Raw genomic sequence first — 21,398 nt, forward strand, 5'->3', positions numbered from 1 at the left:
CATTAAAAAATTAATCTTAAATAGTAAAGATAAACCCCCTGGAATGGATGATATTGATATAAGATTGCTAAAATTGGTGGCAGATTTTATTTTACTGCCAGTTTCACATATTATTAACATAAGTTTTAATCGAAGTATTTTTCCAGCCCAATGGAAAAAGGCTAAAGTAATTCCATTAATCAAAAATAACCGAGAACCACTGTCTGGTAAAAATAGTCGGCCAATAAGTTTGCTACCAGCATTAAGCAAACTTTTGGAAAGCGTAGCATATGAACAAATACAAGAATATTTTATAACAAATAGATTAAACACAATTTATCAACATGCATATAAGGCGGGTCACTCCACTACTACTGCACTTGCTCAGATTACTGATCATTGGTTAGAAGAAATAGATGATAAAAAGTTAGTTGGTACTATATTTTTAGATTTGAGTGCAGCTTTTGATGTGATTGATCATAAAATCTTATTAAAAAAATTAGAACGTTATAAATTTCAGTCGTCCGCCATTAAGTGGACAGAAAGTTATTTAACGAATCGCAAATTCAACTTCTATTTTAATGGCAGTTATTCTGAAACGGGTCAGTTAGATTGTGGAGTGCCACAGGGCAGTTGTTTGGGCCCTCTTTTGTTTTCTATTTTTATTAATGACTTACCTTTGATTTTAAAACATGCAACCATGGCTATATATGCAGATGACACAACATTATTTGCATCAGCACAAACAGAAGGCCAATTAAATGATATTTTAAAAAAGGAGTTGGATTTAGTTACACAATGGTTTAGAATGAACAAACTAGAAATCAATGCAGAAAAAACTAAATGCATGATAGTGGGGAATACATATACACTACAGATGACACCTAGACTGCATTTGAAGCTAGGTAACATAGCGATAGAGCAGGTAGAAGAAGCAAGACTGTTGGGGGTAATTGTGGATTCTAGATTGTCATGGACTAGTCACATAAATCATGTCCTGCTGAAACTTGGAAGAAGTATGGGCACGATCAAATATTGTTGTAAATTTATTCCTCGTTTGCAAATAAAAACTTTAGTTCAAACATTAGTACTGTCTCATTTAGATTACGCATCATTTATTTGGTCTAATACAAGTGAAATGAATTTAAATAAGTTACAAGTGGCACAAAATAAAGCTGCACGAATTGTTCTGCGTTGTAATTATAGAACAAATGTAAGTATAATGCACGATAGGTTGGCCTGGTTGACAGTGAAATGTAGATTAAAATATTCACTGATCACATTTATAAGAAATATAATAACTACAAAAATACCTAAAATAATTTATGACAAATTATCATTTTTTTCAGACAATCATGATTACACGACGAGACAGACAAGTGACATAAGGTGCGCACTACCGCGCTGCAGAACTAATCAAAGGCAAAGAGCAGTTTATTACAGAGCCATGGTTGCATGGAATGCCATACTGAGATTTTTGTTATTAGAGAACAACAGAAGATGTTTTCAAAAGAAGTTAAAGCTTTTCTTGTTCACACAACAGTAAATTTTGCACAGTGAATTGTAAATGTGACTGATATGACAGCTTCTATAATTTTTGTTTGTTATGGATGTGATGCGATATGATTTTTGATTCTTGAATATAGTTATTTATTGCTCTGTGTAAACTCTCCGTTTTCACCTATTTAGATTTTTCATGAACTCTGAAGTGTGTGGTAACTTATTGGTATATTATAGCAATTGAGGTGGTACGATTATAATGAGCTCCTGGAGTTTGTTGTTGCTGGGTGTGTTTGTGTGTGGGGATGGGGATGGGGGTGTTTTGTTAAATATTTGTAATGAAATTGAAAGAGACCTCAGGAAGAATAGCTCCACACTATGGTGTGAGCTAATGAGGTTCTCAATAAATAAATAAATAAAAAAAAAAAAAAAGAGCAGCTTTCATTAAGACTCTGTCGGCTCTTTCCTTTCTTTTTGCCGCTGTTGGGAAAATTATGGAGGTTAGTTACGTTTCCAGGCTGTCGGGAAGAACTTTTCCTTCTCCTTCGGTCCGTCCGACCGCGTCGGCTGTGTTGGGTATTTTTATTCATTTAATCCAGGCGTACCTCAAAGAAAGTCCAAAACACACAAGGGGGGTTAGAGATAATATTGTTATTAATACCATTTACCAATAAACACAAATAATCAATAATCAGACTTTGCAAAACCAGAGAGATTAAAGAAACACTCACACACCAGGGAGGTCGGTTTAGTCTCTCAACAAGCGGAAGCCCATCAAAAGGTTTTATTCACAGATGACAAAGCACACACACATTGAAAGTTGACCCAACCTTCTCCTTCACAGACACTGAACTTTCCCAGGTTCAGAGAATTTGTTGTGGAAATAGAACTGCAGACTTACAAGGTCGATTTTCCCCTGCGGCAGGGGCCGGTTAATAACACCAGATGTTTCTCAGACAAAATCATATTTACCACGTTAAATGTGAGTAAGGTTAATGAACTCTGTTTGAAAAAACAATCTTTTTATCCAACAGGCTGCGTCCAGCAGATCCCACATCCATAATTATGGTACATTATTATAAACAAGGGACCTTTTTTTGCAGGGGCTGACTCTAATAGTTATTAGGATATTTTTTTTCTTAATGTTTTTTAAATTTAAATTTTTGTTCAAATTATTTTTAAAAAGTTTTTCTTTTCAAAGTTTTTTTTCTCATTTTAAAGAAAAGTTTCTGCTTTACACTTAAAATCACAACTGTGAGACATTAATATTCAGTTTACGGGTAAAAAAAAAAAAGAAAAACACAAGAAACTAGAAAAATTATGTTTTCTACAACAACCGGAAGTTTCCTACAAGAGTCCTTCAGGAGATCTACCCCATAATAACTACTAATGGACCTTCTTATTGGCCTAGTGGCCGCCCTGGGGCTGGGAACGCGGGGTTCAAATCCCGGTCGGGTCATACCAAAAGCATTAGAAATGGGACCCAACACCTCCCTGCTGAACACTCAGCTTTAAGGGGTTGGACTAGGGGGTTAGACCACCTAATGGTTCCTGAGCGCAGCCGCTGCTGCAGCTCACCGCCCCCCGAGGGGATGGGTCAGGTGGGGAGATGAAATTCACCCGTGTGTGATGAACTTTAATCAGTTAGATAAAGTTGTTATTCAGACTCAAGATGACTGGATTCAGATTCTTCTAACAATAATAAATTCTGAGGAAAAGCGACTAAATCATCTGATCATGTCTGACGGAGCTGATATCAAACGCTTTAAAATTCCTGACCAGATGAGGCTGGAAGGGGATTCAGGATTAAAAATTCCATTTGCAATCGGGATTCACCAGAATCTGAGCTGAGCTGAAGTGAAATAAGTAGTTAGTAAATGAAAACGTAGGAATTTAGTGTCTTTAAACCTAGCAGATAAATGATCCAGTCAGAGAAGAAACAATGAAAGAGTTCAACAGAACACACGTAGAACCGTGGTGGCATGTTGTCCTTTTGCATGAGCTTTACGTGTGTGTGTGTGTGTGCGTGTGTGTGTGTGTGTGCACATGTTTGTTGCCACATCGATGCCACGGTTGAGTCCCAGTTGTCCTGCTGTCCCAGGTACTCATTCCAGGATGAGGAGGACATGTTCATGGTGGTTGACCTCCTGCTGGGAGGAGACCTGCGTTACCACCTGCAGCAGAACGTCCAGTTCAGCGAGGACGCCGTCAGACTCTACCTGTGTGAGATGGCCCTGGCGTTGGACTACCTGCGGAGCCAACACATCATCCACAGGTACCTACGTCACATCCCTCAGCTGCTTTGGGTTTCCCACCTGCCTGTTTTAGCTGGTTTTCACCACCTAACCAGACTACAGACCAAACACAGACTTTTAATCTTATTTATTTATAAAACATCTTAAAAAAACATGAGGAGTTCAACCAAATTTTTGTCCAACACTAAAAATATGAAACATGAAACATTTACATGCGGTAAATGTTAATGGCCTGTGTTTCCATGGCGCTTTCTTAGGGTTCTGCAACCCTCCAAGGCGCTTTATAACACAATCAGTCATTCAGGTACATTATAGCCTCAGCTCCCCTGAGGCGCAGTGACAGAGGTGAGGCTGGCGCCACCGGTCCCTCCGACCACTGCAGGCATGGTGGGTTAAAGCCTACTGCATACTGGCAGCCTCAGCGGCATGGAACGGCAGCGGAACGTTGCCGCTTCAAAGAGAATCCAGTAGCGTCTATGGGGATGATTCAAACCAGCCATAATGCGGCAGTTTTCAGGCGTTTTCTGCAGTTAATATAGGACTAGACAGGAAATCACACGATTTTGGTGTAAGACCCTGGTAATTTTTGCCCAAGGACACAACAGCAGCATTCTCTGGTGGGAGCCGGGATCAAACCAGCAACCTTCCGATAACTGGACAACCTGCTCTACCTCCTGAGCTGCCAATTTAAGCTGAAATGAAAAAATAAACCGACTAAAGCCAGAATCACACTGGGAATAAGTTTGATTCACGTCTGAATTTCATCCTGCGGTGTCCAAACGAGTTGTGGCTCATGAGGAACAACACCTAATATTCTTACCTGCTGGGTGATATAATAGACACTTTATTAAAGATCAAGTTCACTCATATTTAAACACATCTGCAGTGGTCTCTAGTACAAAAGAATGCCATGTGAATTGTTCTCTGGGGAAAAAGCTCTGGCTCTCCTGTTTCAGGAAGTAGAGAGCAGTGGTGAGCTTCAGTTCTTTTTTCCCCCCCATATAGATACCACACCGTGTCTTCTTCGGCATGAGGTCAGATTCGGGCTTACGAATCCGCCCTCCAACTGTGTATCCACCCACAGTGGGGCTCGCTTATCAGCCAACCAGATTAAAAGTCTGACCACCAACTGTGGTCAGAGATGTGTGGAGATATGTACAAATGAGTTGCAATATCCTTCTTTCTACAAGAATAAGCAAGTCCAGACACTCTCTTAGTCATTCGAACAACAGTTAAAGCAGACAAAATCTAAGAACAAACAACAACACAGATAACTAGAGCACGTTTCTAATTCTCCAGCTAAAATGCTCAAAAACCCAAGCCAAATTACAGCATTCCCGGAATCTGTTGATCTTTCTCTCTGACCAAAACAGCATTCAAGGAACCTGTCAAAACCATCCTATTCAAGGCGGACGACACCATCTATTTCTTACACCAGAGTTGCATTTCTAATTTCGGCTAAAATGCAGAAAACCAAGCCAATACAGACAGCATTCAAAAGAACCCGTCAAAACCATCCTATTCATGGTGGACGACACCACTTCATTCTCTGGTCACCTAGGATTTTCTCTCTGTACCACAAATACAAACAACAAACTTGTCTCACCGAATCTCTCCACTCAGGTCTTGAGTAGTTCGTGGATCCAACCCCCCCCCCCCCACCCCCACCCCACCCCCACCCCCCAGCGACGTCAAGATCCTCACACTGACCCCCAGTGAAAGCACAGCGCCGGAGGAGATCTAGGTTGTCTACAGTTTTCCGGCGTCAGCTCCTGGTGCCGCGAGGCGATGGGACCCCGGCTTTCGAAGGACCTAATTATGTCATGGATTTTATCAATATGTTTATCAATAACCCATTTCCTGTGGTCGGAGAGAGAAGGAGACAATGAGCAGACAAGTCAAACAGTTATAACTGTGGCAAGATGCACGAGGCAAAATGCACCGAACATCTGGTCACAGAGTTTTTTAAGCCGGGCTTACACTGTGCGACTTTTTCACTTTTTCGAGCCGATTTTCCACTCGTGCGAGAATCCACAAGATCGGGGCGAGTTTTGCGCCGAGTGTCGTGTAGTGTGCAGGGGGTTACGAGAGGCGATTAACACCGCGTGACCAGCTACCAATCAGCAATTGTGAGCTCGCACAGACTTCTGGCGTGTTTTGTTATTTTGCTCGTCCTTCGTGAGGGTATCACACTGTTGAAGCGGCGCTGCGAGCAGCTGCGACCCAAAAAGTATCAGAACCGCTCACGGCACATGCGCAATCATGCATCAACACCGCTCGCCCGCTATTTCCCTAATAACACACGTTGTTCGTTTTTATTTCTACACGTTTTTTTACTCACAAAGATTGTCAAGAAAGCGTGTTTGTCGTGTTCATGTCAAATTAAACTGATCGCAAAACACAGATTTACTTTCTTTATTTCGTTTTCCTCATCCAACCCCCATAAACCCCTGTGTGTCCTCCTGCAGCACTCCCGAAGGACAACAGGCAAAACAAGACAAAAAAGTCTGACGTGTTGAGTAAAAACTGCTATTTTTAGCATATTTTCAGGTCCGACGTGTTGCTACCAGACGTACAGTGTGAGCAGCCATGAGAACTGGGTCGTACAGTGTGAGCACATGACTCGTGAGATCTGCCCTGCGAGGAAGTCGTACAGTTTGAGTTGAAGCTGAGTGCTACGAGTGAAAAAGTCGCACAGTGTCCGTCCAGCTTTATAGAGAGATGGAAGTGGAGAGAGAGATTGTGTCTGTGTGTGGGAAGTCAAGAATGTGTGTGTGGTTGTGTGTGTCTTGTGTGGGTGTGTCTGAATGAGTGGGTATGCAGAGAGGCACAGAGCAATACATTTATATTCAGTTGATTGAGTCCATGATCAAGAATTAATAAACATAAATTTTTCCATAACAGAAATCATTTGTGAACAGAAACCGGGATCGAGGCAAATTGAAGATCTTTCCTCTGATGGGATGTAAGATGGTTGGGAATGACGGATGGTTAAAAAAACTCTCTGTTCATCTGTTTACCCAAAGTTGAGGTCAGATCCAGGAGGGGAGCCCAGACCCTTCCCAGCAAAATCAAAAATGCTCCGGGTCAGCATCCAGTCCCTGGAAAATCTCCTGTGGTTGGAATTCCTTATCAGATATCTGAATAATCTCAGTTGTCAGCAGATCCCTCTAGAAGATGGAGCTCCTCAACCCCTTCTTAGGTTGAACCAACCTTCCGTGAAGAACAATCATTCCAGGTCCTTGTGTCCAGGATCTCCTTTGTCAGTCATAATCCAGATCCAGTGCCCATGACGGCTGGACTGCAGACGGTCAGTTTTTGGCTCAGATCAGTGAGACGAACAAGCGCTGCCACCATTTCTGCAGATGAAGCTCTATCTGCTGCTCAGACATGCTGTGGGACTCCATAGTAACCCATCATCTCACAAAGTCCCTTTAAAAGGCCTCCAGGACACAATCTGGTCTTTTTCAGCTTCCCATGACCCTCCCAGCTACAGAGATATGGTCCACTGTTCCAGAGGAAAGCTAGGCTGCTCATCCTTATCCCATCTGCAAGAGGTCAGAGCCTCAGTGCTCCCAGGAGGGCTGAGCGGTATTATACCTGGTAGGATCTGGTCCTCCTTCATGTGCTGCTCCTCAGGAATTGGTCCTCAGTGGGACACTGAAGAGTGATGTGATCCATCAGCTCCTCTATCCTCTCTGTGAGGAGGTACTTTCCCACCAACTCCACATCCAGGATCATCCTGATTAGAGAAATAAAACCTCTTTTATTCGTTTGCGAGAAAAGACCAGATTTGTTTAGATGTCATTTTTAAAATGTTTATGGAATCTCCAGCTGAAGCTGAGGGACTCACACCTCGTCTTCTGTGACGAAGACTACAACTCCATCAAAACTCACAGATCCCTAATTTATTCATCAGAGATGCATGAAATCAACCAGATAAGACCAGACAAATGGCACGTTTCATTTTACAGCTTCATAAGTTACACAATCTTTCTGTTCTATCCTCCTGCGACCTTCCGAGATGCCGTTCGGGAACGCTGAACGTGAATCCGCCTCCGTTTTCACAGCTAGACTGCTGGAGCCAAAATAAACCCCACGACCGTGTGGGCTGACTGGAAACAAGAGCCGAGGAACAAGGTCCTGCCCAAAACTTTAGGAATTGCTCATTATCCGGTTGTCAGCTTGTTGGGATATTTTTCCAGTTTCTGCCTAACATTTCCTCCATCCTGCTGATAGATGTTAGTTTTCCCAAACTAGTTTTATGATAATAAATTCTTAAATAAGTCAGAATTCCAGCATCCTTTTATCGCCAGTTTCTGTTTCGCCCCCGTCAGTCTGAAAAGTTTTACTAAAATATTCACAGACGTCTCAGTTTGGATTCTCCAAGTCCAAATGTGTCATGGTGTTGCATCGTCTTTTACAGGTGAAACAGGAAAAACTAGAATATGGTGTAAAACTTGATTTCTGTCAGTAATCCAGCCTAAAAGGTGAGACGGACTCACTCCAGGCTAATCCAGATGTTTCAGCCTGCAGCTGTTCTAACTGTGATGATTATGGCATACAGCTGATGAAATCCCCACATTCAGGATCTCAGATAATCAGATTGTTGTGAAAAGGTTCAACCTTCACACTCTGATCAGCTGATGAACCCAGAACAGCTGCTGAGGGTTCCTGAGCCTTTAGATGGTCTCTCAGTCTGAGCCGGACATAGACAGACTTTTGCTCCAGACTCTAGTTTTACTGATTTCACCTGAACTTAGGACGAATGCAGAAGTGATTCAAACTGCGCCCGGTCAGATGGCAGCCCTTCTTTGTCCTGGAGGTCCACTCCTGTCCGAAGATCTTACCTGTCAGGTGACCCCTTCCCCATTCTGTAATGGTGGAGTCCGTCCTGCTTTTTATTGTGGCTCAGGAGCTGCATCTGAACACAGGATTGAATGCAGCCTTGCTGATGTGTGTCTGCAGCTATTTTTAGGCCCCCGGACAGAGGTATGTGCAGTATAAATATATGCATCACTACTCCCCGCCAAGCTCACAGTGAGCCTCACAGGATAAGACCTCCAGATTTATCATTTTAAAAAACAAACGTGGTTCATAACTCGCTTCAGACAAAAGAACCTCCTGCTGCTAAGTGAATCAGCTCTTATCCTCGGATATTTGTTCCATATCTGTTAGGAAAGATTCACCTTTGCTCAATCCACAAGTGTGTGTGTTTAGATATAATTTAAAAAACTCCCATCTCTCCCTCCACAGGGTTAGGGTTAAGCCTGGTTTATGCTTCTCCGTCAGCTCCACAAGGGACAGACACGCACGGATTGACGGAAGCGTTTTGCTCTCATACTTCTCCGCCTCCTGAGAGTGTTGCAAAGCAATTGCCCGGCAGGACAACAGAGGACGTAGTGCTGTTCTGTGGTATCCTGTCATGTATCGGTCCAAGATAGTGTGTTTATATTGTGTTTTTTGTGTATATAAGAGACTTTTAACACGGACATATTTGTCTCTCATTCTCCCACCTCTTCATGTGCTCCCCACCTCTAAACCCACGTTTCCTGTCATTCCCGTCCACAAATAAAACTCTTGCTGCGCATCTTTTCACTCCTCCAGTCACGGGAGAATTAAACGTTCATATTTTTAGTTTTTTTCGCGAGGTATTCTTCAAGCTTCTCAGTGTCTGCCGCTAGTTATCCTCGGCTCTCTTTGCAATGGTGGCGCTGTAAACACCAGTGGCGTCCTGACCAATCACAAGCTTGCGTAATCCGTCTCGTTCAACGGATGTTTAAAAAAGTGGGCTCGACTCCGTACGTACTTGCGTGCCTGCCGGAGCCCTACGCAAGGACGGATAATGGCGTTGCGTGTCTCCGCACTGACGCAGACGGAGAAGCATAAGTCAGGCTTTAGGGTTAGCCACTTCAGTTATCTGTCGGTGGTACGTCCCTTGTAGGAGCTTGTCCTCCCACCATGGTATTTCCAGCGTCCTTGTCCTTGACGTACTTCTGGATCTTGACGTACTTCTGGATCTTGGATGTTTAGACAGTGGCTCTCACACTGACTATGTCACGATGTGGGCTGGAGGAGTTGGACCCAATGTGCAGACCACCAGAACGACACGAGGCAGGAGAGGATGTAAACATTCTTTATTTAGAATGAAGCCGAAAACCTAGTGGGGCACAAAGCCAATCATCAAATGATTTGAATGGTTTGATCCATTAAGATCTTTGATTCATTTTTACTGATTTGAAGCTTTGTTAAATGTGCGCACCACAGTCTGAACACATTTTACTGGTGCACTGTGTGGCTAGGGCTGCAACGACGAATCGATTCAATCGATACAGTTCAATGAAGAAATGCGTTGTGTTGTGCAACCTTTGAGTAACAGTCGATGTGCACAGCTCATCTGATGCGGCAGCAGAGCAGACCGAGGCAGATCAGAGCAGAAACACATTTATGTCGCTCGTGTGATTATTGTGTAAGGTAGGGCTGCAACAACGAATCGATAAATTCGATGAAAATCGATTACTAAAAGCGTTGGCAACGACATCGATTCGTTGTGTTGCGCAACTCTTCCTGTGTCCGGGTAAGTTAAAAACTTTTCAAAAGTGACTCACCCAAGCCCCGGATTATTACACAGGCTAGACATGCCCTAAGCTCGTAAAAAAAAAAGTCTATAAAACCGTAAGCGCGACGCTAATAGATAAGGGGGGGGGGGGGCTCGCGCTGCTGCAAACCGGTTCCGCCATCACATTCCCGCAGAAACTGGTTGATCACACCGGGGCCAGACCACTAGCATGTGGCTTTACAACCACAATGTCCTCGGAAGCGAAAACGCTTTTAAAAGGGAGGGAGGAGTCCTAACTCTTGCTGCAGGCGTGTTGTGTGAGAGTGCAGTTATATACTGGTTAATATATTTTTGAGTTCAGTTGCTTTCATGTGGCCTAATGTGAGTCTATTTGGGATCATTGGAATGATCAGCCGCATTTCTTGATGTGACTTTATGGTAGTTGCCCAGGGCATCATCACAAGGAGGATGGCATTCATTTACTTTTGTTTTATTTGGTATTTTTTCAGTCATTTTTGGAAATAGTGATTAATTTTGATTAATTCACAGCCTATGTTTAATTACATTCAAAAATGAGTTGTTGAACATCCCCAGTTATAATAAATGTCTACAGATGAGATCAAACAAAACAGATGAGAATTCCCCTTAAAGAGCAAGTCACCCCCAAATAAAAATTTTTTTTTGCTGATAAACTAAATAAATAAGTGTCTAATTGTGCTGCAGACACGTGTCGTCAATAATTTGGCACTTCAGTGCATCTTAGTTCAAATTTAAATATTCTGCCTAAAACTGGCAGTGTTGTGCCGTTGTCAGGTAAAAACTCTGCACTGTATTTTAATTTAAATCTGCCACCGCTATTGGCTAAGAAGTATGCTATGATGTAAACTGGTACATTATGATGTCACAATGCTGTCGTGAGCCTGAGTGTGTGTATTTGTTAGCGGCTCCGCCCTCTCGGTCTGCCAGGCAACAGCATGTGTTGCATTTTTCAAACATGAAGTGGGAGTGGAGTTAGACTCTGGTAGGGATTGACTTGCTCTTTAAGCTGTTTGTCTTGGACCATGCATTTTAGGTCACAGATAGGTGTAGCTTAGGGTCTCTGTCTATACACCTTATAAGACAATTTAGGTGATGGCATGTTGTTTTTCTGCTATTGAACTGTTTTCTAATAATGTTGTGTTTAATAAAGTGAAGGAAGGAGAAAAATAACGTTTCCCTAGCAGTTTTTAAAAATGTCCCCATGTAATCCGATTAATCGATTAATCGTGTCGAGACCCCATCCGATTCATCGATTATCCAAATAATCGTTTGTTGCAGCCCTAGTGTAAGGAAGTTGCTTTTACTGGCGCACGCTGAGCTAATCTAGGTGCTGTGGAGGAAAACGGAGAAACCAGCAGAGACAGAAACCATTGTAACAGGCAGAAATGGTCCAAAGTTTGAGGTCAAGAGTGAAACTATGGAAACTTTGGCTAATGCTAAGCTAGCATACAGCACGCTCACGATCAAGTGGAGTTTGAAAAAAACATGATGGTTGTGAATGACTAAAGTACACAAGCAGAAGAAAAATCCCCACCATCCCGTTCATGTTGTTGATGTCTGCAGCTGCAGCGGTGTGGAGTCAGATTGTTGCTGCTGAGAGTCAGCGACTCGAGACAGCAGCAGGGCTGTGGCAAGCCGTTGTAGCATGTAATTCACAAACGCTTCTATATTGAATTACAACTTAGACTGGATTAGGTTGCCAACCTATACATAATAAATAGATGTGTCACCATTACATGTAGCAATTAATTGTTAGCATTTTATTTAAGAAGGTTAGTTAGCATTTCCAGGAGCTTACTGCTGAACACGTTAATAACATAATTCAGTTCTACTGATCATATGTGAATTTATTTAGATATTTTTGGACAAGGATGAGTAATTAAATTAAAGTAAATATCAGCTGAGGAGGAAACTAGAAGACACCAATTTAATAAGCATTGTTGGTCCTTTTATAATTTAGTTGTTTTATTTTTATATTTTTAGCAGCAGACCATAATCGTTTTTCACTTGAAACGTCGTTAAATAGAATATTCGATAATTCGATGGAGGATTGGATAGAAATTCAATAAGACAGATGAAACCCTCCATGTATGGTCGACATCTGTGGTCTGTATTTCTACGTATGTTACACATATATACCACACACACACACACACACACACACACACACACACACCTGCACACACACATACACACACAAACGCATAAACACACACACACACACACACACACACACACAAACGCATAAACACACACATTCTCATGCATAAACACACACACACACAAACACATACGCACACACACGCATAAACACACACAAACACACACATAAACACTCACACACACACATGCATAAACACACAAACACACACGCACATGCACACCTACACACACACACACACACACACACACACACCTGCACATTGGGCGAAGGTGAATTCAACAGATATGGAACAGATGTCTGAGATAAGAGCTGTGATTTATGGATATTATATATTTCTACATGTGTGTATTTCAGCATCGATCTCCTGGTTTCCTGTTTGAAGTGTCATTAAATCCGGTCAAAGACATTTTGATGTTCCGCCCGAGTATCCATGGCCTCCCCAGATCCCTCTCTTGTTTCAGTTTCCAATTTTTGACAGTAGGATACCATACAATTATTTTGTTGCACCAACTGAAGAAAGAAGGATCTCTGGTCTCCTAGCAACAGTCTGCTGTCACCATGCCCAAGGAGGTAAAATTAGTCCTATTAAACAAAGGGGAGTGGAAGCGGAAGGTCTCTTTCTGCTCTGTTTTCGTCTCCTCGGGTTCCTTCTGTGTGTTTAAAGCTCCTCTCGTTGTCATTAAGCTGTTCCTGCTTCAGATATGTCTCTGAACAATAGAAGGGTGCCCTTGTCATCTCACAGCTACATGAAGTCAGTGTTATGCAGTAAATGTGTCTGGGGTCCTTAAACATGACGTTCAAAAAAACTTTTTCTAGACACCAAGCTCATGCTGATATTGTTGTACAACCAGAACTCTGGGATTCTTAGAGGAACTCTGCTAGATCTTCAGCCCTCTTAGCACAGGGAACGCATCTGAAAGAAGGATTTAGGAACAACTCAGGGGCCGCAGAAGCTCAAGCCTTCTGTGAACCAGAACACCGGGTCCCACTGTGAACCAGAACACCGGGTCCCACTGGGCTGAGAGGATGAGAACCCTTTGCTCCAGAGGAGATGGTGAGTAGAAGCCGGTCTCACCTGTCACACATGGAGGTGGTAGCATCATGATGTGGTTCTGGTGCACAAAGGTGGTCCCCCCTTCAGAATCCTCATTTTCACCTCACATTATCAGCTGGTTGAAACTTGGACTCCATTGGGTTCCACACACCAGAAGTGGTTTGATAGCTTTTCTTGCAGGAGTTTTAGCCTCAGATTAAGGTTTCTCATGTTAATGTTCTACGAGAAGAGGCTTCTGCAGGCCTCATGAGGTCTTCTGCTGCAGCAGAACATGCTGGGTAGTTGCGTAAGTCGTGCGCGCTCTGGTACGGGCCGGTGGAGCGTTGGAGGAGCTGGTGTGTCCGTCACACGCATTCCTTGTGTAATAAGCAGGAAAACCTCCAGGGAAAACAGCATATGTTGCGTTCTCGTTCCCTCTGAAATGTATCGAGTCAGAGAACCTTGTCCCTCTCTCCTCTTACTGACACACAATGTTGCACCAACAGTGACTCACACACGAATCAGCATAAAACACCTCCCACGAGTCTTCACATCTACAGACGGGATCTCTAATCCCAGTCCGCCGCACGTGGTCGCAGAGCCATGGCAGCTGGTTTCACAACGTGTTCGCCACTTATATCAGGAGCAAATCAGACACTTTTAGTTATTATCAACCACAACAGCCACAAATAACGTTTTCACTAAGGTTTATTACTAAAACCACTGCTTGGCTGGTCAGGAGTCTGGAAATGAGTCAAACAGATTTATGAGAAAACTAAATCCAATCATGGATGAAAATACAAAAGAAAACGGCATTAAAACATCCTTCTCTGTGATTTTCAGTTACTTAAAGGTTAATGTCAACAGTTCTGATGTTCCTATGAAATACTTATTGAACAGCCATTTTGGAGAAATTCTCAGGGTTTTTACATGGAATTCTCAGTTAATTGACATTGAATTCTCTGTTTTTTTCCATGGAATTTTCAGGTTATTTACATGTAATTCTCAGGTTTTTTTACATGGAATTCTCAGGAAATTTACATTGAATTCTCTGTTTTTTACATGGAATTCTGAGGTTATTTACATGGAATTCTCAGTTTTTTTAACATGGAATTCTCAGGTTTTTTACATGGAAATCTCAGGTAATTTACTGGAATTCTCAGGTAATTTATATGGAATTCTGTTTTTTTACATGGAATTCTCAGGTTATTTACATGAAATTCTCAGATTTTTTACATGGAATTCTCAGGCTATTTACACGGATTTCTCATTTATTTTTTACGTGGAATTCTCAGGGTTTTTACATGGAAATCTCAGGTTGTTTTACATGGAATTCTCAGGTTTTCTTAACATGGAATTCTCAGGTTATTTAAATGGAATTCTCAGGTGTTTTTACATGAAATCTCAGGTTATTTACATGAAATTCACAGGTTATTTACATGGAATTCTCAGTGTGTTTTACATGGAATTCTCATGTTTTTACATGGAATTCTCTGAAAATTTACATGGAATTCTCAGGTTATTTACATTGAATTCTTGGAGTTTTTTAAACATGTAATCCTCAGTTTTTTACATGGAATTCTCAGTTTTTTTACATGGAATTCTCCAGTTGTTTACATGGAAATCTCAGATTTTTACATGGAATTCTCAGGTTATTTACATGGAATTTTCAGGTTATTTACATGGAATTCTCAGGTTTTTTTTTACATGGACTTCTCAGGTTATTTACATGGAACTCTCAGGTTTTTAACATGGAATTCTCAGGTTATTTACATGGATATCTCAGGTGTTTTTTACATGAAATTCTCAGGTTATTTACATGTAATTCTTGGGTTATTTACATGGAATTGTCATGTTTTACATGGAATTCTCAGGTAATTTACATGGAATTCTCAGGTTATTACCTGGAATTCTCAGGTTATTTACATGGATTTCTTGGAGTTTTTTAAACATGCAATCCTCAGTTTTTTACATGAAATTCTCAGTTTTTTACATGGAATTCTCCAGTTGTTTACATGGAAATCTCAGTTTTTTTACATGGAATTCTCAGGTTATTTACATGGAATTTTCAGGTTATTTACATGGAATCTCAGGTATTTTTACATGGACTTCTCAGGTTATTTACATGGAATTCCCAGGTTTTTTTACATGGAATTCTCAGGTTATTTACATAAAATTCTCAGGTTATTTACATGGAATTTTCAGGTTATTTACATGGAACTCTCAGGTTTTTTTACATGGAATTCTCAGGTTATTTACATGGAACTCTCAGGTTTTTTACATGGAATTCTCAGGCTATTTACATGGAATTCTCAGCTTTTTTACATGGAATTCTCAGGTTATTTACATGGAATTCTCAGGTAATTTACATAGAATTTTCAGGTTGTTTACATGGAAACCTCAGTTTTTTTTACATGGAATTCTCAGGTTTTTTACATAGAATTCTCAGGTTATTTACATGGACTTCTCAGTTATTTACATGGAATTCTCAGGTTATTTACATGAATTTCTCTGTTTTTTACATGAAATTCTCAGGTTATTTACATGGAATTCTCAGTTTGTTTTACATGGAATTCTCAGGTTATTTACATGGAATTTTCAGGTTATTGACATGGAATTCTCAGGTTTTTTACATGGACTTCTCAGGTTATTTACATGGAATTCTCATTTTTTACATGGAAATCTCAGGTTATTTACATGGAATTCTCAGGTTATTTACATGGAATTTTCAGGTTATTTACATGGAAACCTCAGTTTTTTAACATGGAATTCTCAGTTTTTTTACATAGAAATCTCAGGTTATTTACTTGGACTTCTCAGGTTATTTACATGGACTTCTCAGGTTATTTACATGGAATTCTTAGGTTATTTACATGGAATTTTCAGGTTATTTACATGGAATTCTCAGTTTTTTTTAACATGGAGTTTCAGGCTATTTACATGGATTTCTCATTTTTTATGTGGAATTCTCAGTTTTTTTTACATGGAATTCTCAGGTTTTTTACATGGAATTCTCAGGTTTTTACATGGAATTCTCAGGTTATTTAGATGGAGTCCTCTGTTTTTTTACATGAAATTCTCAGGTTATTTACATGGAATTCTCAGTTTATTTTACATGGAATTCTTAGGTTATTTACATGGAATTCTCAGGGTTTTACATGGAATTCTCACATGGAAATCTACCTTTTTTACATAGAATTCTCAGGTTATTTACATAAAATTCTCAGGTTATTTACATGGAATTCTCAGGTTATTTACATGGAATTTTCAGGTTATTTACATAGAATTTTCAGGTTATTTACAGAGACTTCTAAAGGTATGAACTATTACTTTAAACATGGTTTTCTCCAACTTTAGTAAAAAAACTGTTAGGATAACTTAAGTTTTACAGTGAAATACGTATTTGCTTTGTTTTTAGGTTTTGATTTGACTCTCTTCTATTTGTCTCTTAGAGATGTGAAGCCCGATAATATCCTTTTAGACGAACACGGTAAGAACATGAACTCATTCTGCAGCTGGCAGAAAGAGGTTCTTTTCATATTTGATATGTTTTTTTCTCTATACTTTAGGCCACGCCCACCTGACAGACTTCAACATAGCAACAATAATAAAGGATGGAGAGAGAGCCACCGCGTTGGCTGGAACCAAGCCCTACATGGGTAACTATCTAATGTTTAAAGAAAAACAGAATCTGATCATTCTGCATTCAAACAGAATTGAAGTAAAATAAGATTTTTTGCTTTGTTTTTCATCTGAAAACCATTTCAATCACAAATCTACCAGACTGGGTTAAAGCTGACTCCAGCTCAACCAGCCATAACCAGACCTAATCACTACCAGACCTGTAGACAAAGTCACTTCAGTAGAACCCGTCTGACAACAAGAAGCAGGCTCAGCAATCTCAAAAAGTAAAAATCCGTAACAATCCTCCATCCAAGAATTTAATATACAAAATCTTTGCTGACTAAAAAACACACAAAAACATCTCGATAATCCCAAAGCTTCAGGGTACATGTCCTCTGGACTGATGAGTCAAGCCAACATGGAAACAACAGTCAAACAGGTATGATGGTGGTAGTGTGATGGTCTGGGGCTGCTCTGCCTAATGAAACCATGAATTTTGCTCTCTAGCAGAACAGCGCATGTGCATTTTTGCTGCTTTGTCTTATTTAAACACAACTGTTGGGAAGTTTTCATGACTTCAAATCATGTTTCTGATGTGTTTGCAGCTCCAGAGATCTTCCAGTCCTTCATCAGCGGGGGTACGGGGTACGCCTTTGAGGTGGACTGGTGGTCTTTAGGGGTCACAGCCTTTGAGGTGCTGCGTGGATGGGTGAGGAATGAACACGTTATTGTTTTCCCATACCAAAATCTAAACTTGTGTAGATCCAGACCTTCATCTCCTCTCCTACCCGTCACTCGTTCCCCAGAGACCATACGACATCCATGCCAGTAACTCTGTGGAATCCCTGACCCAGCTCTTCAGTACCATGAGTGTCCAGTACAGCCCAGCCTGGCCCAAGGATCTGGTTTCTCTCCTGAGGAAGGTGAGCTGGATTTAAAACTGTAACACTGATCTCATGTCATGTGCTGGAAGCTCCTTCAGCATCTTCACCAGCTGGAGACCTGAATCTGGGAGAGAATATGGAATCAACTCCTTTTGCAAAAGCATTCTACAAATTGGTTTTTTACATCCTTGTTAAATTTAATGCTGCAATTTAGTCTTTAAGTGTCTTAAATATGTAGTTTTTCCTCATTTTAGTGACAAAAGATCCTCTTCCTCACTTCCTATAAGCCTGTTTGAAGCCAGAAGTTTGTAGCTTTAGGAGCCAGATTGTGAAAACCTACAATGATGCTCATAAATAAATAAAATACTCTGCAGTATTTGAAAAGTTTGTGTGTAAAGAGAAAACTTAACTCATTAAATGGGAGCTGAAATTTTGAAAATGTGGCTTTTCACCCATAGGAGATGATAAAGATGCTATTCAGTGTCTTTATTTAATTTCACATATTCATTTTTCCTTTTGCCCGTTTTAAAAGTGTTGAAAGATGCTTTTTTGTTAAATGTTTCTGGTTTAGGCTGCAACAATGCAGAAGTAATGAAACATGGTTGCTTTTACCCTCCCGTATGAGCCAGACTGTCCAGCCTGGACAGACGTGGAACGAGGAGACGATGCGTTTGGTGGAAAAACCTCGAGGCAAAAAGAGAAAAAGCTCAGAATCGGAGTAATGGAAATGTAGACGAGAGACGACGACCTCTGTCCGTCCGTATGTGTGAGGACTAAACAACAAACACATTAAATCTGCTATAATCATGGATGGGGGGGGGTCAACCAAGACCAGTCTCTCTTTGTCAAACTAAATAAATGATCCTAAAATGACATAATTTCCTCTCTGATATTAGAGGACAACATCACTGTCCCCTCTATCAACATTTGTTTATAAAAGCAGACGTTCCATTTAACCTCTGAAGGACGGCGACTATGCAGGAAGATGTTTTTGACATGGCGTGAGCATCGATGCATAATGAAGAGTTCTGGACAGGGAGATGGTCCCTTCCGCTCTGCTGCTGATCGATTACTGACACCCCCCACCCCCCCAGAGAATCAATGAATCACGCTGAGACCAAATATAGCAAACAAATGACAGGACCAGAAAATTCACATTTAATTATTATGTCCAGAGTTTTCCCTGAGGAGTAAAACGGAACATGTGGAACATTTTAGGAATAATAAATCTGCTGTTATTATTAATAATAAAAATCTGGATGAGTAACATAACAGTCAGAGAAAAGAATCTAGGCAAGGCAGCTTCATTTGAACAGCACATTTCACACACAGACACAGAGTGCTGTCCAGGTGCACGAACAACAAGAACATAAATCATCATAAAACAACGTGACAACATAAAACAGCTGATTATAAAATCAAAGTTAAAATACACAAATAAATTTAGATGTAAATACATTTAAAAGACAAAGTGAAAGGGTGAGCAGTTCCAGTGCAGAATGTGCAGCTTACGAAACAGTAATTCAAAGACTCATGAATACATGAAGGTTTTTAATTTTGATGTAAAAGTTTCTAGAGTTGGCACATCTGAGGTCACGAAGAAGATGGTTCCATCTGAGCAGCATAGTAGCTAAAAGCAGCTTCACCTGTTTGGTTCTGACCCAGTTCTACCAGCTGACTGTTTCCCAAGGATCTCAGAGCCCTGCTGGGTGTAGATACCTGAAGGAGATCTGACATGTGGTCTTGCCCCATGCCATTGAGTTATTTATAAACTAGTAGAAGCACTTAGAATTTGATTCTGTAGTTTACTGGTAACCAGTGTAGGGATCTAAGAACGGGAGTGATGTGCTCCGTTCTCTTGGTTCTTGTTAAGACTCTAGCAGCATTCTGAATAAGCTGCAGTTGCTTCACAGCTTTTTGTGGGAAGATCAGACAAAAGACCATTGCAATAGTCCAGCCTGTTGTAGATGAACACATGAATGAGTTTCTCTAGGCCTTATCTGGACATGAGACCTCTGAGTCGTGCTGTTTGATGCAGAAGATAAAACGCTGGTCTAGTTCTAGCCTTAATGTAACCAGTGAAGTTCAGGTCTGACTCAATTAAGACTCCAAGATTTCTAACTTGAGTCTTTGTCTTCATTCCTCTGGAGCCAAGCTGAGCAGTAACCTTCATCCTTCTGACTTCCAGAGACAATAACTTCAGTATTGTCTTTGTTTAACTGGAGGAATTTTGACTGCATCCAGTCATTAACTTGCTGCAAACACAGACAGAGTGAGTGTAGAGGATCACAGTCACTAGGTGATAAAGCTAGGTAGATCTGGGTGTCATCTGCATAACTATGATGGGTAATGTTGTTATTGTGTATGACCTGACCCAGGGGGAGCATGTAGAGATTGAAGAGCAGTGGTCCAAGAACTGAGCCTTGGGGGGACCCCACAATTCAATGTCAATGTCAATTTTATTTATATAGCACATTTACAGCAGCTAATAGCTGTAGCCAAAGTGCTTAATGTAAGCAGAAAACATTAAAAACTAATAACAATAAAGTCCTAAAAACAGAATTAAATAACAGACGCGTGATTTCCTAAACTCAGCAAGACAGCCAAGGAGCTCATGGCTCATTTTAGCATTCGATGAAGAACCAGTCATTAGCAGCTCTGTCTGACTTTGGTTAAAATTTAGAAGGCTTTCAGATCCAGGATCTCAGTTCTAATAAGCAGCCTTTAAAGCCTGCCGCACACGAGAGCAAACTGCTGAGCAAACGGCCTCAAATGACTGTTAGCTCAGCAGACACCTCGTCGTGGGCACCAGATTTTCACTGAGATTTCTGCCTTACGAGACGCTGAAGTGAATATCTGACCGGTTGGATATTTTCCGCCACACGGGTGGTAAAAACTTGGCATGTGTGCACTACGTGAGCTGCTGGCTGAGCTGAAATATTCTAGTGGCCAATAAAAGTGCGTTCTCCGCTCACATGACCCCAAGATGGCAGCCCCGTCTGCAAGTCAGAAAACAAACAAAACAGAGACAGAGCTGGAAACGGAGGAAATGCCTCTGCTTTTTTTGTTGATGAGACATCACCGCCATTTCAAGGTTAGAAAAGTATGGGTACGGTGGCTGGAAAGAAGGGCCAGGCAGGGAGTTTATGCCAATCTACTCCAAGAGATGTGCCTGGAAAACCCAGAATGCTTCTGACAGTACCGCCGCCTGGATCCTGAATCCTTTGAAAGGATAGTGGAAACAGTGGTCCCATTGATCCGCAAGGTACTGTTTTGTTTATTTTTCTGAGACGCAGACAGGGCAGGGGGCTGCACCTGAATACTTATTGGAATCAAATGCAAATGTTTTGGGCTTCTACAT

The 21,398-nt window shown here is 41.1% G+C and overlaps 1 protein-coding gene across 2 annotated transcripts in view; it reads left to right on the plus strand.

Annotated features, from left to right (window-relative positions):
- LOC107395552 (serine/threonine-protein kinase 32C) overlaps positions 1–21,398 on the plus strand; it is a 147,942-nt gene that overhangs the window by 116,957 nt on the left and 9,587 nt on the right. For both annotated transcript variants that reach the window (XM_054734243.2, XM_054734244.2), the window contains 5 exons: positions 3,581–3,754; positions 16,982–17,019; positions 17,099–17,188; positions 17,759–17,862; positions 17,960–18,076. In XM_054734243.2, coding sequence (XP_054590218.2) covers positions 3,581–3,754; positions 16,982–17,019; positions 17,099–17,188; positions 17,759–17,862; positions 17,960–18,076 — 523 coding nt within the window. The remainder of the gene's footprint in view (positions 1–3,580; positions 3,755–16,981; positions 17,020–17,098; positions 17,189–17,758; positions 17,863–17,959; positions 18,077–21,398) is intronic.

The sequence above is a fragment of the Nothobranchius furzeri genome, unplaced genomic scaffold (assembly GCF_043380555.1).
Source record: "Nothobranchius furzeri strain GRZ-AD unplaced genomic scaffold, NfurGRZ-RIMD1 Scf020, whole genome shotgun sequence".
In the NCBI taxonomy this organism is placed as follows: domain Eukaryota; kingdom Metazoa; phylum Chordata; class Actinopteri; order Cyprinodontiformes; family Nothobranchiidae; genus Nothobranchius; species Nothobranchius furzeri.